This window comes from Pyrgilauda ruficollis, unplaced genomic scaffold (assembly GCF_017590135.1).
Source record: "Pyrgilauda ruficollis isolate IOZ18807 unplaced genomic scaffold, ASM1759013v1 scaffold43, whole genome shotgun sequence".
NCBI lineage: Eukaryota > Metazoa > Chordata > Aves > Passeriformes > Passeridae > Pyrgilauda > Pyrgilauda ruficollis.
Genome location: NW_024525823.1, coordinates 3,801,307 through 3,814,444, shown reverse-complemented (window position 1 = coordinate 3,814,444; position 13,138 = coordinate 3,801,307). Strand labels below are relative to the sequence as shown.

Below are 13,138 nucleotides of genomic sequence, written 5' to 3'. Positions count from 1 at the left end.
AGCACTGTCCTGGTCTGGTGAAGGTGAACACTGGCTGCCATCTCTGGCAAATCAGTGTTTGCCTATGGCAGAAGCAAGTTCAGTGATAGCAAGCTTGGCTTAGCTGACCGCTCAAAGCTGCATGCAGTTCAGCCATGGACCACTTCCTTGTTTGTCTCTTTTAGCACAAGATTTCATTTTTTACTTGCTGCTTGACAGAATCGTAGCCACCGTCGTGCAAGGTTTCAAATTATGCAGAGTTGTATGCATGCAAAGTGTTCATACAGGAGCTGGAATGGCTTTTTTCAGCAGTCATGTCATGTGGCTGTATGTTTTCAAAAAGACAATATATTTGTTGAAATAATGTTTGTGTTTGTTGGAACAGAACTGAAGTTCTCAACGACATCTTTATTATGGTAAAGCTGCATGTTTTATAATCTGTAAGGCTGCTTTGAGCAATGGCTGTGTGTTCTCATGTCCCAAATGCTCCAGCAGGAAGTCTTACAAGCTCAGTTTGTATTCAGAAAGTCAGTTCAAGTTCTACCTGCTTTATTCATCCCAGTTTGTAATTGAAGCAGGATAAGCAAATTTAGGCCTTCTGCACTCTGCTGTTCTTTTGTCTTAAATGGCTTCTAGATAATGCCTTTGCCTTTGATAGATTTATACAATTGTACTACAAGTTGTAGCAGTTAACAATCGTATTGATAACTTTGTTGTCATAGAATACAGTTCACTTAAAGACACCAACTGGGCCATACAGACTGCTGTTTAAAGGCACAAAAATTCTTTTCTCTGTCAGCATAGAAAATATTGCTTGTAAAACTCTTAAGAGGATGATATTGTAGCTTGTTCTCTGGTTTGAACAGAAACTTCAGGGTAAGGATTGGTTTGGCTGAAATGATTACATCATACAAGATTGATATCCAGCATATATTGTTCTTTTAGCATAGCAGTTAAAGAAAAAAAAAAAAAAGAACATAAGAGGATTACTGATCAGTCATTAATGAAGTATCTGACACTTGTATTTTCCTATTTGCATTTAGATTCTTTCTTTGTCTCATTTTCTTTTTAGTTTTGTTCCTGATGGGGGTCTGTCTAGCTTCAGAAATTGAATTTTACTTTAAATGTTGATGTTATGTATTATCAGAGATGAACTTTTAAGAAATCGACCTCTGCTATTTAGAAATATTTAAGAAATAGGCCTCTCCTATTGCCTAATATTTGGAAGATGTTTTATTTCACAGCTACTTAGGTAGGCTACCTGTAATGTTAGAAGAAATTGCAGAGGGATTTTTGCTACCCAAAGGTCTTAGAATTTGAAAAAAATTGAAAGCATTTGAAAAAAATTTGCATATATATTTGGAAATTTCTTGGACGATGGGAAGGTTACTTCTAGAGAACAAATGGTTACACATTTTCTTCACCTCTGCAACTTAATAAATATAAGACTGGCATCAAGCAAAGTATTAGAACTGATGTGTGGGGAAACTGTCAAAATATGCACTTTTGTAAGTACTTTTTATTGGGGTAGTGCTCAAATTCAGCTTTCCTTGATTTATAGTAGGCCATTGTCCTCTTTCCATGGAAGAGTCAAATCAGACATCACCAATTTGATTGGGCTGCCCACATTCCAATTTCCACTTTTACCTCCTTTCCTTTCTATCATCAATGGAAAAGAGTAGCAAGCCAGCAGAGATTACTCGAACTACTTGTTTTCAGAAAGAGGAAATATCTCAAGTCTATTCCTCTCACCTTATGGGGTGAGAAAACAGCTAAAATTCCTCTCACAACAGGCCTCTTAAATATTCCTCTGGGCAGGATGTCACCATGCTTGCTTATGAAATGGGTGCATGCATGTCTCTCAACAAAAGATTTTTGGGTACAACCAATGCATACAGTATTAGGAAATTTTATCTTAAACATATTAAGTCATTGAATGCACAGTATCTTGAAGGTTAAGGAGATTAATTTCAACTGATTTATCATTTGCTTAAGGCAACAAGCAATTATAAACAACATGATGTGTAGATAATAGATTATTTTTTTCTTTTGTATGTGATTGTCTTCATATTTACTATATGCAGTCATATAAGATGCTAATTTTTAATACTTCTTTAGCTATAAGAATGCATGTTTGCTTTCCCTTGATTCACACAGAACAGATGGATGCTTGACTGCCTGCTAATCCACAGCTGGAATGGTTTCAGCGGTTTCCACGTTGCTGGGTTAGAGTGGCTTTTCTAGTGGACTGAGAGGGCAGCAAGAGAGGGATATCATTATTCATCAGTATCCCAGTGGGATCGCTGCCAGCAGAGATTAATTTTTTCTGTTATGCTTGTAAAACAAGCTCAGGTGGAGTCTCTAATCCTCAGGGCACGGGTGGCAGATCAAGAAAGATGCTACAAAGCTAGTTAATTTTCAGATTCTAGGGGAAACAGAAGCTCTGTTAGATGTATAAATACATGATTGCAAATTTAAGTAGCTCAAATCCAAATGGGATCTTCCTAGACATCTGGTCCTGAAAATCTCTGTTTCTTTGTCTTTTAAAAGAAGTTCTTAAAACTTTATGCCAGTGGCAAAATATCTTCAACTCTCTTTATCATCAGTTATCATTCCACTTTTTTTTCATATACAGATCTCACCGTGTATTTTAGATGACTGCCTTTATTTACACGTAGGCAAGACATGGTGCATGTCTGTGTAGGAACCCCGAGTTTACAGTGTTTTCACAAATTTGTGTGCAGTGACAATCACCAAGAAAAATTACCACTTGCCATCGAAAAAGGATTAGATTTGCCTTAGTAATGCATGGTGCATCCTATTTTGGTAATGGCATGTCCTGTTAAGGTTCACTGTGGTACAAGGGCATTTTTCCCATGTTATTCTTGGTATCAGACCTGTTGTCATTTGTAACAGAAATGTTGATAGAACTCAAATCAACCATCCCAAAACACTCACAAGTTGTCTATTTGTATAATAGACTTCACACATTTTTCCTTTAATGACTTTTTTGTTTCCTCAGTAATTACCCTTCTTTCTCACCCTTTTAATTACCAGTGTTTTCCGTCTATGTATTTCCTTGTAGCTCTTGAGTTGTTCAAAACATTGGGTTAGATTTTCAGGCAATGTTAATTCACACAGTTACACTGAAATGAATGGAGATGTGCCAGTTTTTATCAGCAGGGAACTACCCTTATTGAAATTTACTTGCAACAGCTGTCATTTCCTCTTAGAGTTGTGGGTTTTTATTATTACATTAAACTATTTTCATTTAAAAGTGCTCAGAGTGAGACCAGTAGCATTGGCTTGCTGAAAAGACATTGCGCATGTAGGCACCTTCCAAGTTTCTCATATATTTCTGCCAGTTTGTATTGTTCTTCTGTTATTCTGGGCTTGAGCCTCTCTTGAACACAGGCTGCTACTCATTTCACCACATGATGACAGGTATTCACGCCTGTGAACTTTCTATTCCCTTTTGTCTCTGGTCACATAGTAGTCTAGATCCGGAATTTAATCCAGTACAAAAATGCAGCAGTGTGCGTTTGTGGCTCCCCACTAGGGGACCTGCCACAGGTCAGCAGATTTGAAATCTGGTTTTCAGCACACAGAGCTTTTACAGCTTGCCATTAACATATACAGTACGTAGGGGCCCCATTTCACATAAAGAATTAGCAGCGCTTACTCCTGTCTCCATGCGGAGTGAAATTAACTTAATGCAGAGATCTGTTAACTTCTTCCCTCGGTCTGGGCTCTGCACTGAAGGATCCCAATGGAGGATCAAAGCCAAAGATGGAAAGTGACTGATCGCTTTCCCAGGGAAAGCTGTGTGCCAGGATTTGCTATTCCAGTTTTTATTGCTATCATCATCTCAGTCAGCAGTTGGGCCAGCTGATACAGCCAAGCTCAATTTCAAAATGCGGACAGACATCCAAATGGATCTGAAGTTGAGTTCTAGTGACAATAAGACTTTTGAATGTATACTCAGAGAGATTTTCCCAGTTTCCTGTTAGCAGATTACTGAGTTCATGCACTGAAAAGCTATTCTGTAGTAGTGCAATACAATTCATTTCAGTACAGCCAAAACCAGACAATTTTAAATCTTTCCTATAATATGACTTGACATTACAGGGAAAGTAAGCAGTGGGTCACTGCCCCATCTAGGTTATAAGATTAAAAAAATGGAGCATGATAACACATTCAAAATGTGCAGGTTTGAAGCATTCTCATGAGAAATAATCAGAAAAATCAGGCATTTTGGAGAGGCAAAAACTCTAATATACCATTTACAGCAATAAAATGTAGTAATTCTCTCACATTATGAAAATTCACTTTATAAATGGAATTTGTACCATTCCATTTATATTTATTTGCTGTGGTCAAAGTATCTTATTCTAGGTGAATAATGTGTATTCAGTACCAGATGTTTGCTCTTATTTTTGTCCTAATTTAGTCTTCTTACGCATTTACTTTTTCGTAAACTGTGCAAGTGTTACAGGAATACTTATAAGCAATAATTTAATGTAAAAACCTAAGAGTAAACTAAAGCCACATCTATGAAAGTTGTACAGGCTTAATACTATAAAAGTACCTATACATTCAGGAAAAATGTATTTTTAGAACTGGTTTTATTAGGACTGGCCAGAAAAAGTAGGACTGAATTATGACTGTGACCATAACCTTTTTGAAATAAGGAATGTGAGAGGTAGGACTTAAAACCATGAATTCTTTCCTTGTTGTAATGTTTTAGTAAAGTATGTAACTTAAATAGGAAAATTTCCTGAAATAGAATGGTTCTATGAGGATGTTTTTTAACATTAGTAAGAAAATTACAGTGATTGTATTATCTATTACTGTGTCTTCCCCTACACTGAAACTCAGCTTCTCTAATATGTTTAGGAAGCTAGAGGGCAGAAAAAAAAGGAAAATCAACATTCAAATTAGTACAGAAGTCCTAAGAAATTCTTTCCCATGTCAAATCATTGTTACTTTATAATAATCCTCCCCTTCCTCTATGCCAGCATGCTTGCATATTCTTTTATCAACTCCATGCTGAGGCAGAGGTCTGTAATTTAACTTTGTAGTTTAGAAGTTCCCAGATCTGCCAGGTCACTCTCTGCTACTGGTAGCTAATATTGCTGACCTCCTATTGCTCTGTGAGCAGTGGCAAAGGTCTTTCAGACTCCTGACCCCTGGTCATCAGGAATGTCATCAGTAGTTTGTAGTTTGGATGTTTTAAGTAAGAGGTGAACTTGTGAAATCTAAACCCTTTAGGGTGTTTTTAAGTGATCACTCAACTGTTTCATTGCCCTAGGTTGTGCTTTTTATGATGTCTGTAATTGTAAAATTTGTGGTGTTTATCATATGCAGCTATTTAAAAGCAAAAATCAAGCACTTGTCTATTTAAAGTATGAGAATACAATTCATATATTGCATATTAACAATAATATATTAATTCATAATTAATATCTCTAATCACTAATGAGAACTAAGAATTGTAAGAAATTCTAACTTGTATGTTCCTACAAAATATGTTTGTGGGTCTCCTGGTCGAAATGGGCCCATTAAATCATGAACGATAGTTACAAATTAATGTCTAAAACATAACAGATTTGCATAATTGCATGTTGATGGGTTTTACAACTTTCTCTCTTCAACTTCTCGTGTCCAACTGGAAATTTCCAGTGTTTGTTCTGTTGAGTCTTAAATCTAGAGACAGAGCCCAGAGTAGCCCAGCCTCACTGTTTTGCTCTTCCCCAGTTAATTGGGTTAATGTTACACTTTGAATTCATACCTTTTTTTTTTTATATATAATATATATCTATTATCTCTAAAAGTGCATTAAACACTAATTGAATAAAAAAATTTAAAAGTTTCTATTTATTTTAGAAGATACTGAACAGGTATTTTTCCTTGGACAATGCTCTCCACCATATGCATCTGTTTCCCTCCTTTTCCAGAGGGGGAAGAGTGGTCTGATGGGGTGTTAAAGAAGTGACTGGAGCATTTCCCTATAACCTGAGTTGGAGGGGAGGGTCAGGACAGAGAGGGCCCCCAGTGCCCAAGAGGGGACCCCCTTTCCCACAGCCAGGGAGCTGGCTGTGCCTCTGACTCCTCTGTGCCCTGCGGCTCAGGGCTGGCACAGGGCTCTGCATTCTGCCTTTGCTCCCTGACAGCCAGCAGCGCTGGAAGGGGAGGCATGGGAAGGCCCCAAGGGGAAGGAGCTGCCCTGCAGGGTTGGCTCTGAAATGCTGGATGCAGTTTGATGGCTCTGCCACATACATGTTTAGTAGATGGGGAGATGTTGTACAGTATATGAAGACAAGGAGTTTATTTGTAAACATGGTGTCTGTGATGAGTGACAGTATCGTGTAGCAAATATATTTTAATCTTGCCTGAAAAGTGTTGTTGTCTTCTTTTGAACCATATTCGCCAATTTTTAAGATCTCTACAAAGCCTCAGCCTGCTCTGTGGTTTAGCAGAGGCTGCCAGCCTGCCCTGAAAATCTGGAGCATTTCTTCTGAAAAGTTTGTCTTAAAAGTTTATTTTTACATGCATAAAACAGAGTGAACTGGCAGAAATGAATTTTTTTTCCCTTTTAGTCTATTATTTGAATTTTGAAAACACATGTCGTGTTCGTTCTTAAAACTTATAACTTGTAACACATGGTTGTAAGTGTCTTTTAACTGGAATATTGTCACAGACCTTTTATATCTAAGAGTAAAAAAAAACACACGAGCATTTGGAAGTTTAAATTATGTCCCATAAAACCGAGGCCAAAACATATACATTTAGAGGCTACCAATAAATTCCTTAAAATAGGAGTTTATAATGGAATCACTTACAAAGATAAACTTTTCAGAGCAGTAATTCTAGCAAGTACTTCTCCGATTCTGTTTCTGAATCTACATTACATTTTTGTATGAGCTGAAAAACCACTTATAAGTTAGGTCTGGTTTTTTTGCGTTTTTTTTTTTAGTTTTTTTCCCTCTTTTTTAAAGCTCATGTTTCCTCACCTTTATTCATTTTCCGAATATAAATGTAAGCTTGATTATCTTCTAGCTGCCTCTCAAGATACATCTGTGTAAATGTAATGTCTTTCGTTATAAATCAAACTCACACTCCAAAATGTGACAATAAAATATATTATCGATATATTGGTTAATTTAAAGAATGTTCACCGTATACACTTGTGCCATTCCTTTGTCACGTAATATGGTCTTTTTCTCTTGGGAGAATCATAGGCAAAGGAAGACTAGCTTGAGAGCTTTAGTTAACCCATTTTTAAAATTTTCCTTATGATATAGGTAACAGGATTAAATGAGATTTCTGTCAGCATGTGAGTGGAGATACATATGTGTATGTATATATAAGTGGATTTAAGTACAGAAGCTCAAGTATCCTCAAAGAAAAATTTAGAATTTTTGAATCTGATATAAGTCAGATGTTACCTAGCTGTTCACAAACTATCAGTCCTTGTTATTTCTTTATTTTGACCATGCTTCTTTTCTCTATCCTATATTAGGGGTGAGTAGGTATCACCTAAATGAGGATAAGTACAGGTTGCTTCAAATTTTGTATTCCAGCATCTTCCTATACAGTGTGGCACAATGTGGCAGGTCTGGATGCTGCAGTAGAGTACTCTGCATCACTTTGTACAATGGATCAAAAGACAAGAGCAAATTATAGAATAATATTACTGTTGAGCTTGTATTCACCTATCCAGTTTTCCAAAGATCAAAATATGCTGTTTTCACTTGGAAAAATAAGTTGGATATTGGCATACCGTTGTACTTCTGGTAGCAGAGAACAAAAATTCATAATGCATTATTAGTGTTAATTGCAGAACAGCTGTAAAAAACCACCCACATTTATTTATTGTAGCTTATTAATACTATTCACAAATGTATCATTTTTGCAGTACTTCAGCATGTACTTACACTATTACAGAACTTTATGTAATTTAAATCAAGTTTCAGGTAAAAAGAATGGCATTGCTGAACTAGCTAAAAATTATCCTCGTCTTTTCTCTTTTTTATGTTAGTATTTAATTTTAGTACTACTCTGCTGCAGTATTTTTTATACTTAAACTAGCAAAATGTTCTAAGAATTCTTTTGTCTTATTTCTTTTGACATCAGAAAATTGAAAGAGAGCAAAATATGTTGAAAGTTTATTAAAGCTGAAAATCTGGTGAGAACCCAATATACTGATTGGGTTCACAGTATCTATATAAAGGAAAGGAACATACAGACAGTCGATTCTAAGGCAGTTTCAATAACATTGCTGAAGACAAGTCTGCTGGTTCAACTCTGGAATGTGAGAAACTATTTTTGGTTTGGTTTAGACCGTCATTGTTACAAATTAATCAACTGCTCTTTAAAGTCTAGAACTCATTAACTTTATAAGTTTTACTGTTCCCATGACTGAGCTTCACTTAAAATATTCAAGTTTGCTTTAGTAGTTCACCTTGATTCCATTTCTGTCTGTGGTCCACAAGTATCCTCTCCTGCAGACAAAGTGGCAAGATGTACTTACTCGAGATTTAAAATATTGTAGGTGTAAATGTGGGATAAGTTTATAGCTCAGCTCTCATTATAAATCAGTAATTTCAGCTGAACTTCTACTTCTTGTGGGTAGAAAGAAAATCTGGGCGGGGGGGGGGGGGGGTTTAACCCTGTGGATTCTGCGGGGCACAGTACTCACCATGTTGGATACCTTATTTAAATTTTAGTTTGGTCTGGCTCCTCAAATGCCTGATAGTACCACAAAACTGCAAAAGATATCTTTTAAAATAGTATGAGTTGTTTCCTTTTAGGGCTATTCTAACAGTCCAAATAAAGGGTGATGGTAAGCTGCACATTTGGAGCATGATGTCCTGTAGACAGGACTTTAAGATGATTCTGTGGCTGCTGTTATGCAGGAAACAGAATTCAATTACCGGAATAGCTCTTTGGCCTTGTAAAATGTAACTGTTGAGATTATGCAGGTCTGTGTGTGACATTTCTCACCGGCAGTGTGAGTTACTGTCTCCTATACGAGCGCCCTGTGTCGCATGCAGGTTGAAATGTAAGTCTGAGATGACTCCTACACCCTTGAACTGATGCAGCAGTCTCTAATGCCCAAAAGGAGACATTATTGGGAAAGTCCATCACAGAAATGTAGGAGAGAGAGATGTGACATGACTACCAAATACACAGTTGCAGAACCTGTAGCTAAAATTCCTGGTTATCTCCTGGTACACACAAAGTTGTGCTTAACTGTGTAGGTGCTTGTAAACCTATTATTGTACATGGCCTGCAACAGCTCTGATTTAAGGGGAGAGGAAAGTGAAAAATGCACAGAAGCGCTTTGTGGTTTAACTATGAAGCTTGTATTAAGTTTCTTGACTTTAGAATGAAGATTAATGATTGATAAGTAGTTTGATCTGTTTCCTCACCCATAGAAGTAAGAACAGTGCTCAGATATGATGTACTTAAACAATATATATTATATATTGTGCGGAATAGTTGAAGCTACAGCTTTTACAGAACAGATTGAGATTTGCCATGAAAAGGAAAACTAAAATGAAAAAATATTGAGTGAACAGCAGGGCCCATTTGAGGTGATTACAAAGGATGTTTCTTTATTCTGTCTTTTCTTATGCAACCTGAAAACAGTAGCAGGGGGTTACAAGCAGAGTTCATCACAAAGTTGTCAATCACTGTCATTTAACATTTTGCAATGGAAGATGTCTTTATTCAAGGACAGCTGGGCAAATCAGAGAAACAGATTTGCAGTTAGTAGTCTGTCCAGCCTACACTAAGCAAACAAGGACAGGGCAGACACACCGGCCTCTCACATAAAAATATAATGGACTCTGCTGACCTCGGTGCCCTCCATTCAGCTTCATTCTCAGTTGTATAAAAGCTTCACTACCCATTCTCAATTTCCTTTAATTACCTACATGATGCAGATAAGAAAATGAACCTCACTTACTTACAGTCAATGATCACAAACAGGAAATTAAGTAGGCAAGTTGTTTAAAATAAGAGGAGTGTTTTGGATGTAAATAAAACATGTGCTGGGGAAGAATTAAGGAAAATGCATTTTCAGGGGTACCAGTTGGTCTGGGCTGACTTAGCTGATCCTCCTTCTTTCTGCTACTTTAAACTGCAAAGCAAAACTAAGTAAAAAAATCTCCTTGGTAAATATTCTTTAAAATATCTTTGAAGGAGAAGCCAGTTAAATAAAGAGTGAAGCAAACATGCAGCCTTCTATAGGGCTTAAAAAGATTGTGACCTTAGGTTCAGAGAATAAATGACCACAGTTTTCACAAGAGATCTAGCAGAGACATCCAGGATTAAGCAGCAGTTGTCTTTATTCAGTCTTCACTTCTAATCTGCAGTTGAGATATGAAATAAGTTAATGACATTCTGATTTTCTTTCCAAACCTTAAATTGTCTAATGGTTACCATTCCTTTTACATGGACATCACAGTTTAGACATAGTTTCCTTGCACCATTAAAAAAAAAAATTAGAAAATTTTGTGCTGTCAGTTGTCAAGGAGTAAAAACCAGCTATCTAACTGCTTTTAAGAATTGTCAGAAAAGGTTCTGTGTCTTAGGATATTAATGAGGGGATATGGTTCTTTGTAAGTCAATTAGGTAGTTCAATTAGGTGTTCTAAAATTGCCATTTTTCTTTATCTCACTGTTCACTGGTTACTGTTGTGAATATTTCATTAATATGGATTTGCAGGAAGTCTGATGAAATTGAAGACTAAAGTGCAAAATATTGAATCTATAGTTTAAGAGGAATATAAAACCCTGAACACTTTAAATTAATGGTCTCTGCTAAGCCTGTAGTTTCAAAGACATTGCCCTTCAGGCTCCCCGAATGACTTTTTATTTTATGACAAAAGAAATACGCTCTCTTAAATTACAGATGGAAAAGACATCACATATTATAAAACTCTTGCCTCACTTGCAAGTTTTATAATTCAGAAAGATAGTTCTCACTCCAAAATATATGTACACACGTACATACACAAGAGGATTTTGTGAAGGGAAAAATTGCCAATTAAGTCACAAAACTGATTCTTTAGCCTAAATTATCATTCTTAGGATGTTTCTGTTAAACTTTTTTTCAAAGACAATGGATTTCCTGACAGGAGAATAGGCATCTCTGCCTGGGATACCAAACAGTTGTACTTGCTCCTCTCAGCCACTATGATGTTGCTACTTATTACGGCATTTAGATTACATGTTGGTGGGCAGCTCCTTTTTGCAACAGTGAGAAAGTTCTTACACTTTCCTTTTGGAAGGAATAGCATTAGTACCACCCTGGGACACAGAGAACGTTTTCACCACCTGCTTAAAATTTTGCACTTTGTTTTGATCGCTCATCATCAGTTGCTTAGACACTGCTCAAAATATTGAAAAATATTTGAAAAGAAGTGTATAAGAGCTATTCCAAAGCTACTGGGTTTTGAATACCAAGAGAAAAACTCAAAACCTGAAAATTGAAAATATGAGGTTTTGACTTCTTTTTTTTGTGATCCAATGAGGTAGGATGCCTGTGGGTCATCTTCTACTACTGAATGCATCCAATGAATATATTTATTTAATAGCATTTATTTTCTTCTTTCTTCTTCTCTAATGTTAGTATCAGCTATGTGGAAGGAAAAATGTTTGAAATCTGTAAGTGTGTCAATATTTGAAAATATTATGTTAGTTATTGTTTTCCCATGTGTGATTTTGATAAATAACTACACTTTCTAAATATTAAAATGCTGCTATTTTTGTGTTGAAATCTAGCTGTAGTAAATTAAATGCATATAGTTTGAATGCCTCAGTAAGCAGTAATAGTTATTCTGAAGTTAATTACAATGATTTTTTTTTTTTTTTTAAGAATGCTGACGAGTACACAGATCTGCCTGTGAGACATAATGAAGATCAGATGAACAGTGAACTGGCCAAACACCTTCCAATTGAAGTCAATCCCCATTCATTTGACAGTTCACACACAAAAACACACCTCTTGCTGCAAGCCCACTTCAGTCACGCCATGCTGCCTTGTCCGGATTATGCAACCGATACAAAGACGGTGCTGGACCAAGCAATCAGAATATGCCAGGTATCGTGATGCATTTCAGTATATAACTCTTGTTGCTTTACTGTTTATTGTTAGAGTGTTGCCATATTTTGAATATAGAAGAATCTGAAGATTTATTGCAATCTTGTGGAGAGCTGATACCACACGATATTATAACACCTTGTTTAGGGAGGAACTGGATGCCCATAATGGTTCCCACTTTACAGAGCTGGAAGTAAACAACCTTAGAGTAAAAGACAATCATGCTCTGACTGTAGGCATCTACTGCCATATAATGACCTCTGCTTTCTTTGCAACAGCTTTTTATCTCTGTATTGTAGAGTGTTGTATGGGAATCATTCTGGCATGACTATGGTCCCTGCGGATTGGTATGCTGATATCCAAGAACCTGTCTCCCCCGGGAACTTCTACTTTTCTCACAGCCAAAAGACTATAGTCACTGCCAAGCACAAATATAATGTGTTTTGAAATCTGATTCAGGGTGAGACGCAGAGGTTTTCCCTAAGCTCCTCTAGCTAGTGTAAAGACACATGTTTTATGTCCCAATGATCACAGAGTCAAAGAGCACGTTTTTAAACACAGGTTTTAAACTCACCCTCAAGACTTGTGAGTTTTTACAGTTGTACTGTAGTTGCAGCCCACAGAAAGCCATGGAGAGTACTGCAATACAAGCAATAACAAGCAATCATATGCACAGCTGCCACCTCAAAAGAATTTTAAAGCAGCAATTGGAGTTTGGGATAGAGTGCTGCCATATCTGAAAAGCTCAGTTGCAGTTAGAGCAGGAAAGGTGAGCTCTAGCTGTCACAGGAAACAGCTGACCCTCTGAGTCTCGTGGGAAGAATTCTTCTCTTTAGCAGAACTGCACAAGGACTCATTCACAGGTTCTTGAAGATCAGGCAGCCTTCAACAAACTGCTGGTTTTATGTTTCTGAGTTCACTATCTGTAAAATAGAGCCAGTACTTCTTTCTTCCTACAGTTTTTGTTTGCTCAAATTTTAATATCCTCAGTGATCTGTTTATCAACTATCAGACAGAAGCTTTGCTCTTGTTTGAATCTTGTTGGTGA

The 13,138-nt window shown here is 36.7% G+C and overlaps 1 protein-coding gene across 1 annotated transcript in view; it reads left to right on the top strand.

Annotated features, from left to right (window-relative positions):
- Positions 1-13,138, top strand: part of ASCC3 (activating signal cointegrator 1 complex subunit 3) — a 250,236-nt gene that overhangs the window by 213,962 nt on the left and 23,136 nt on the right. The window contains exon 37 of the mRNA XM_041478050.1: positions 11,866-12,090. Coding sequence (XP_041333984.1) covers positions 11,866-12,090 — 225 coding nt within the window. The remainder of the gene's footprint in view (positions 1-11,865; positions 12,091-13,138) is intronic.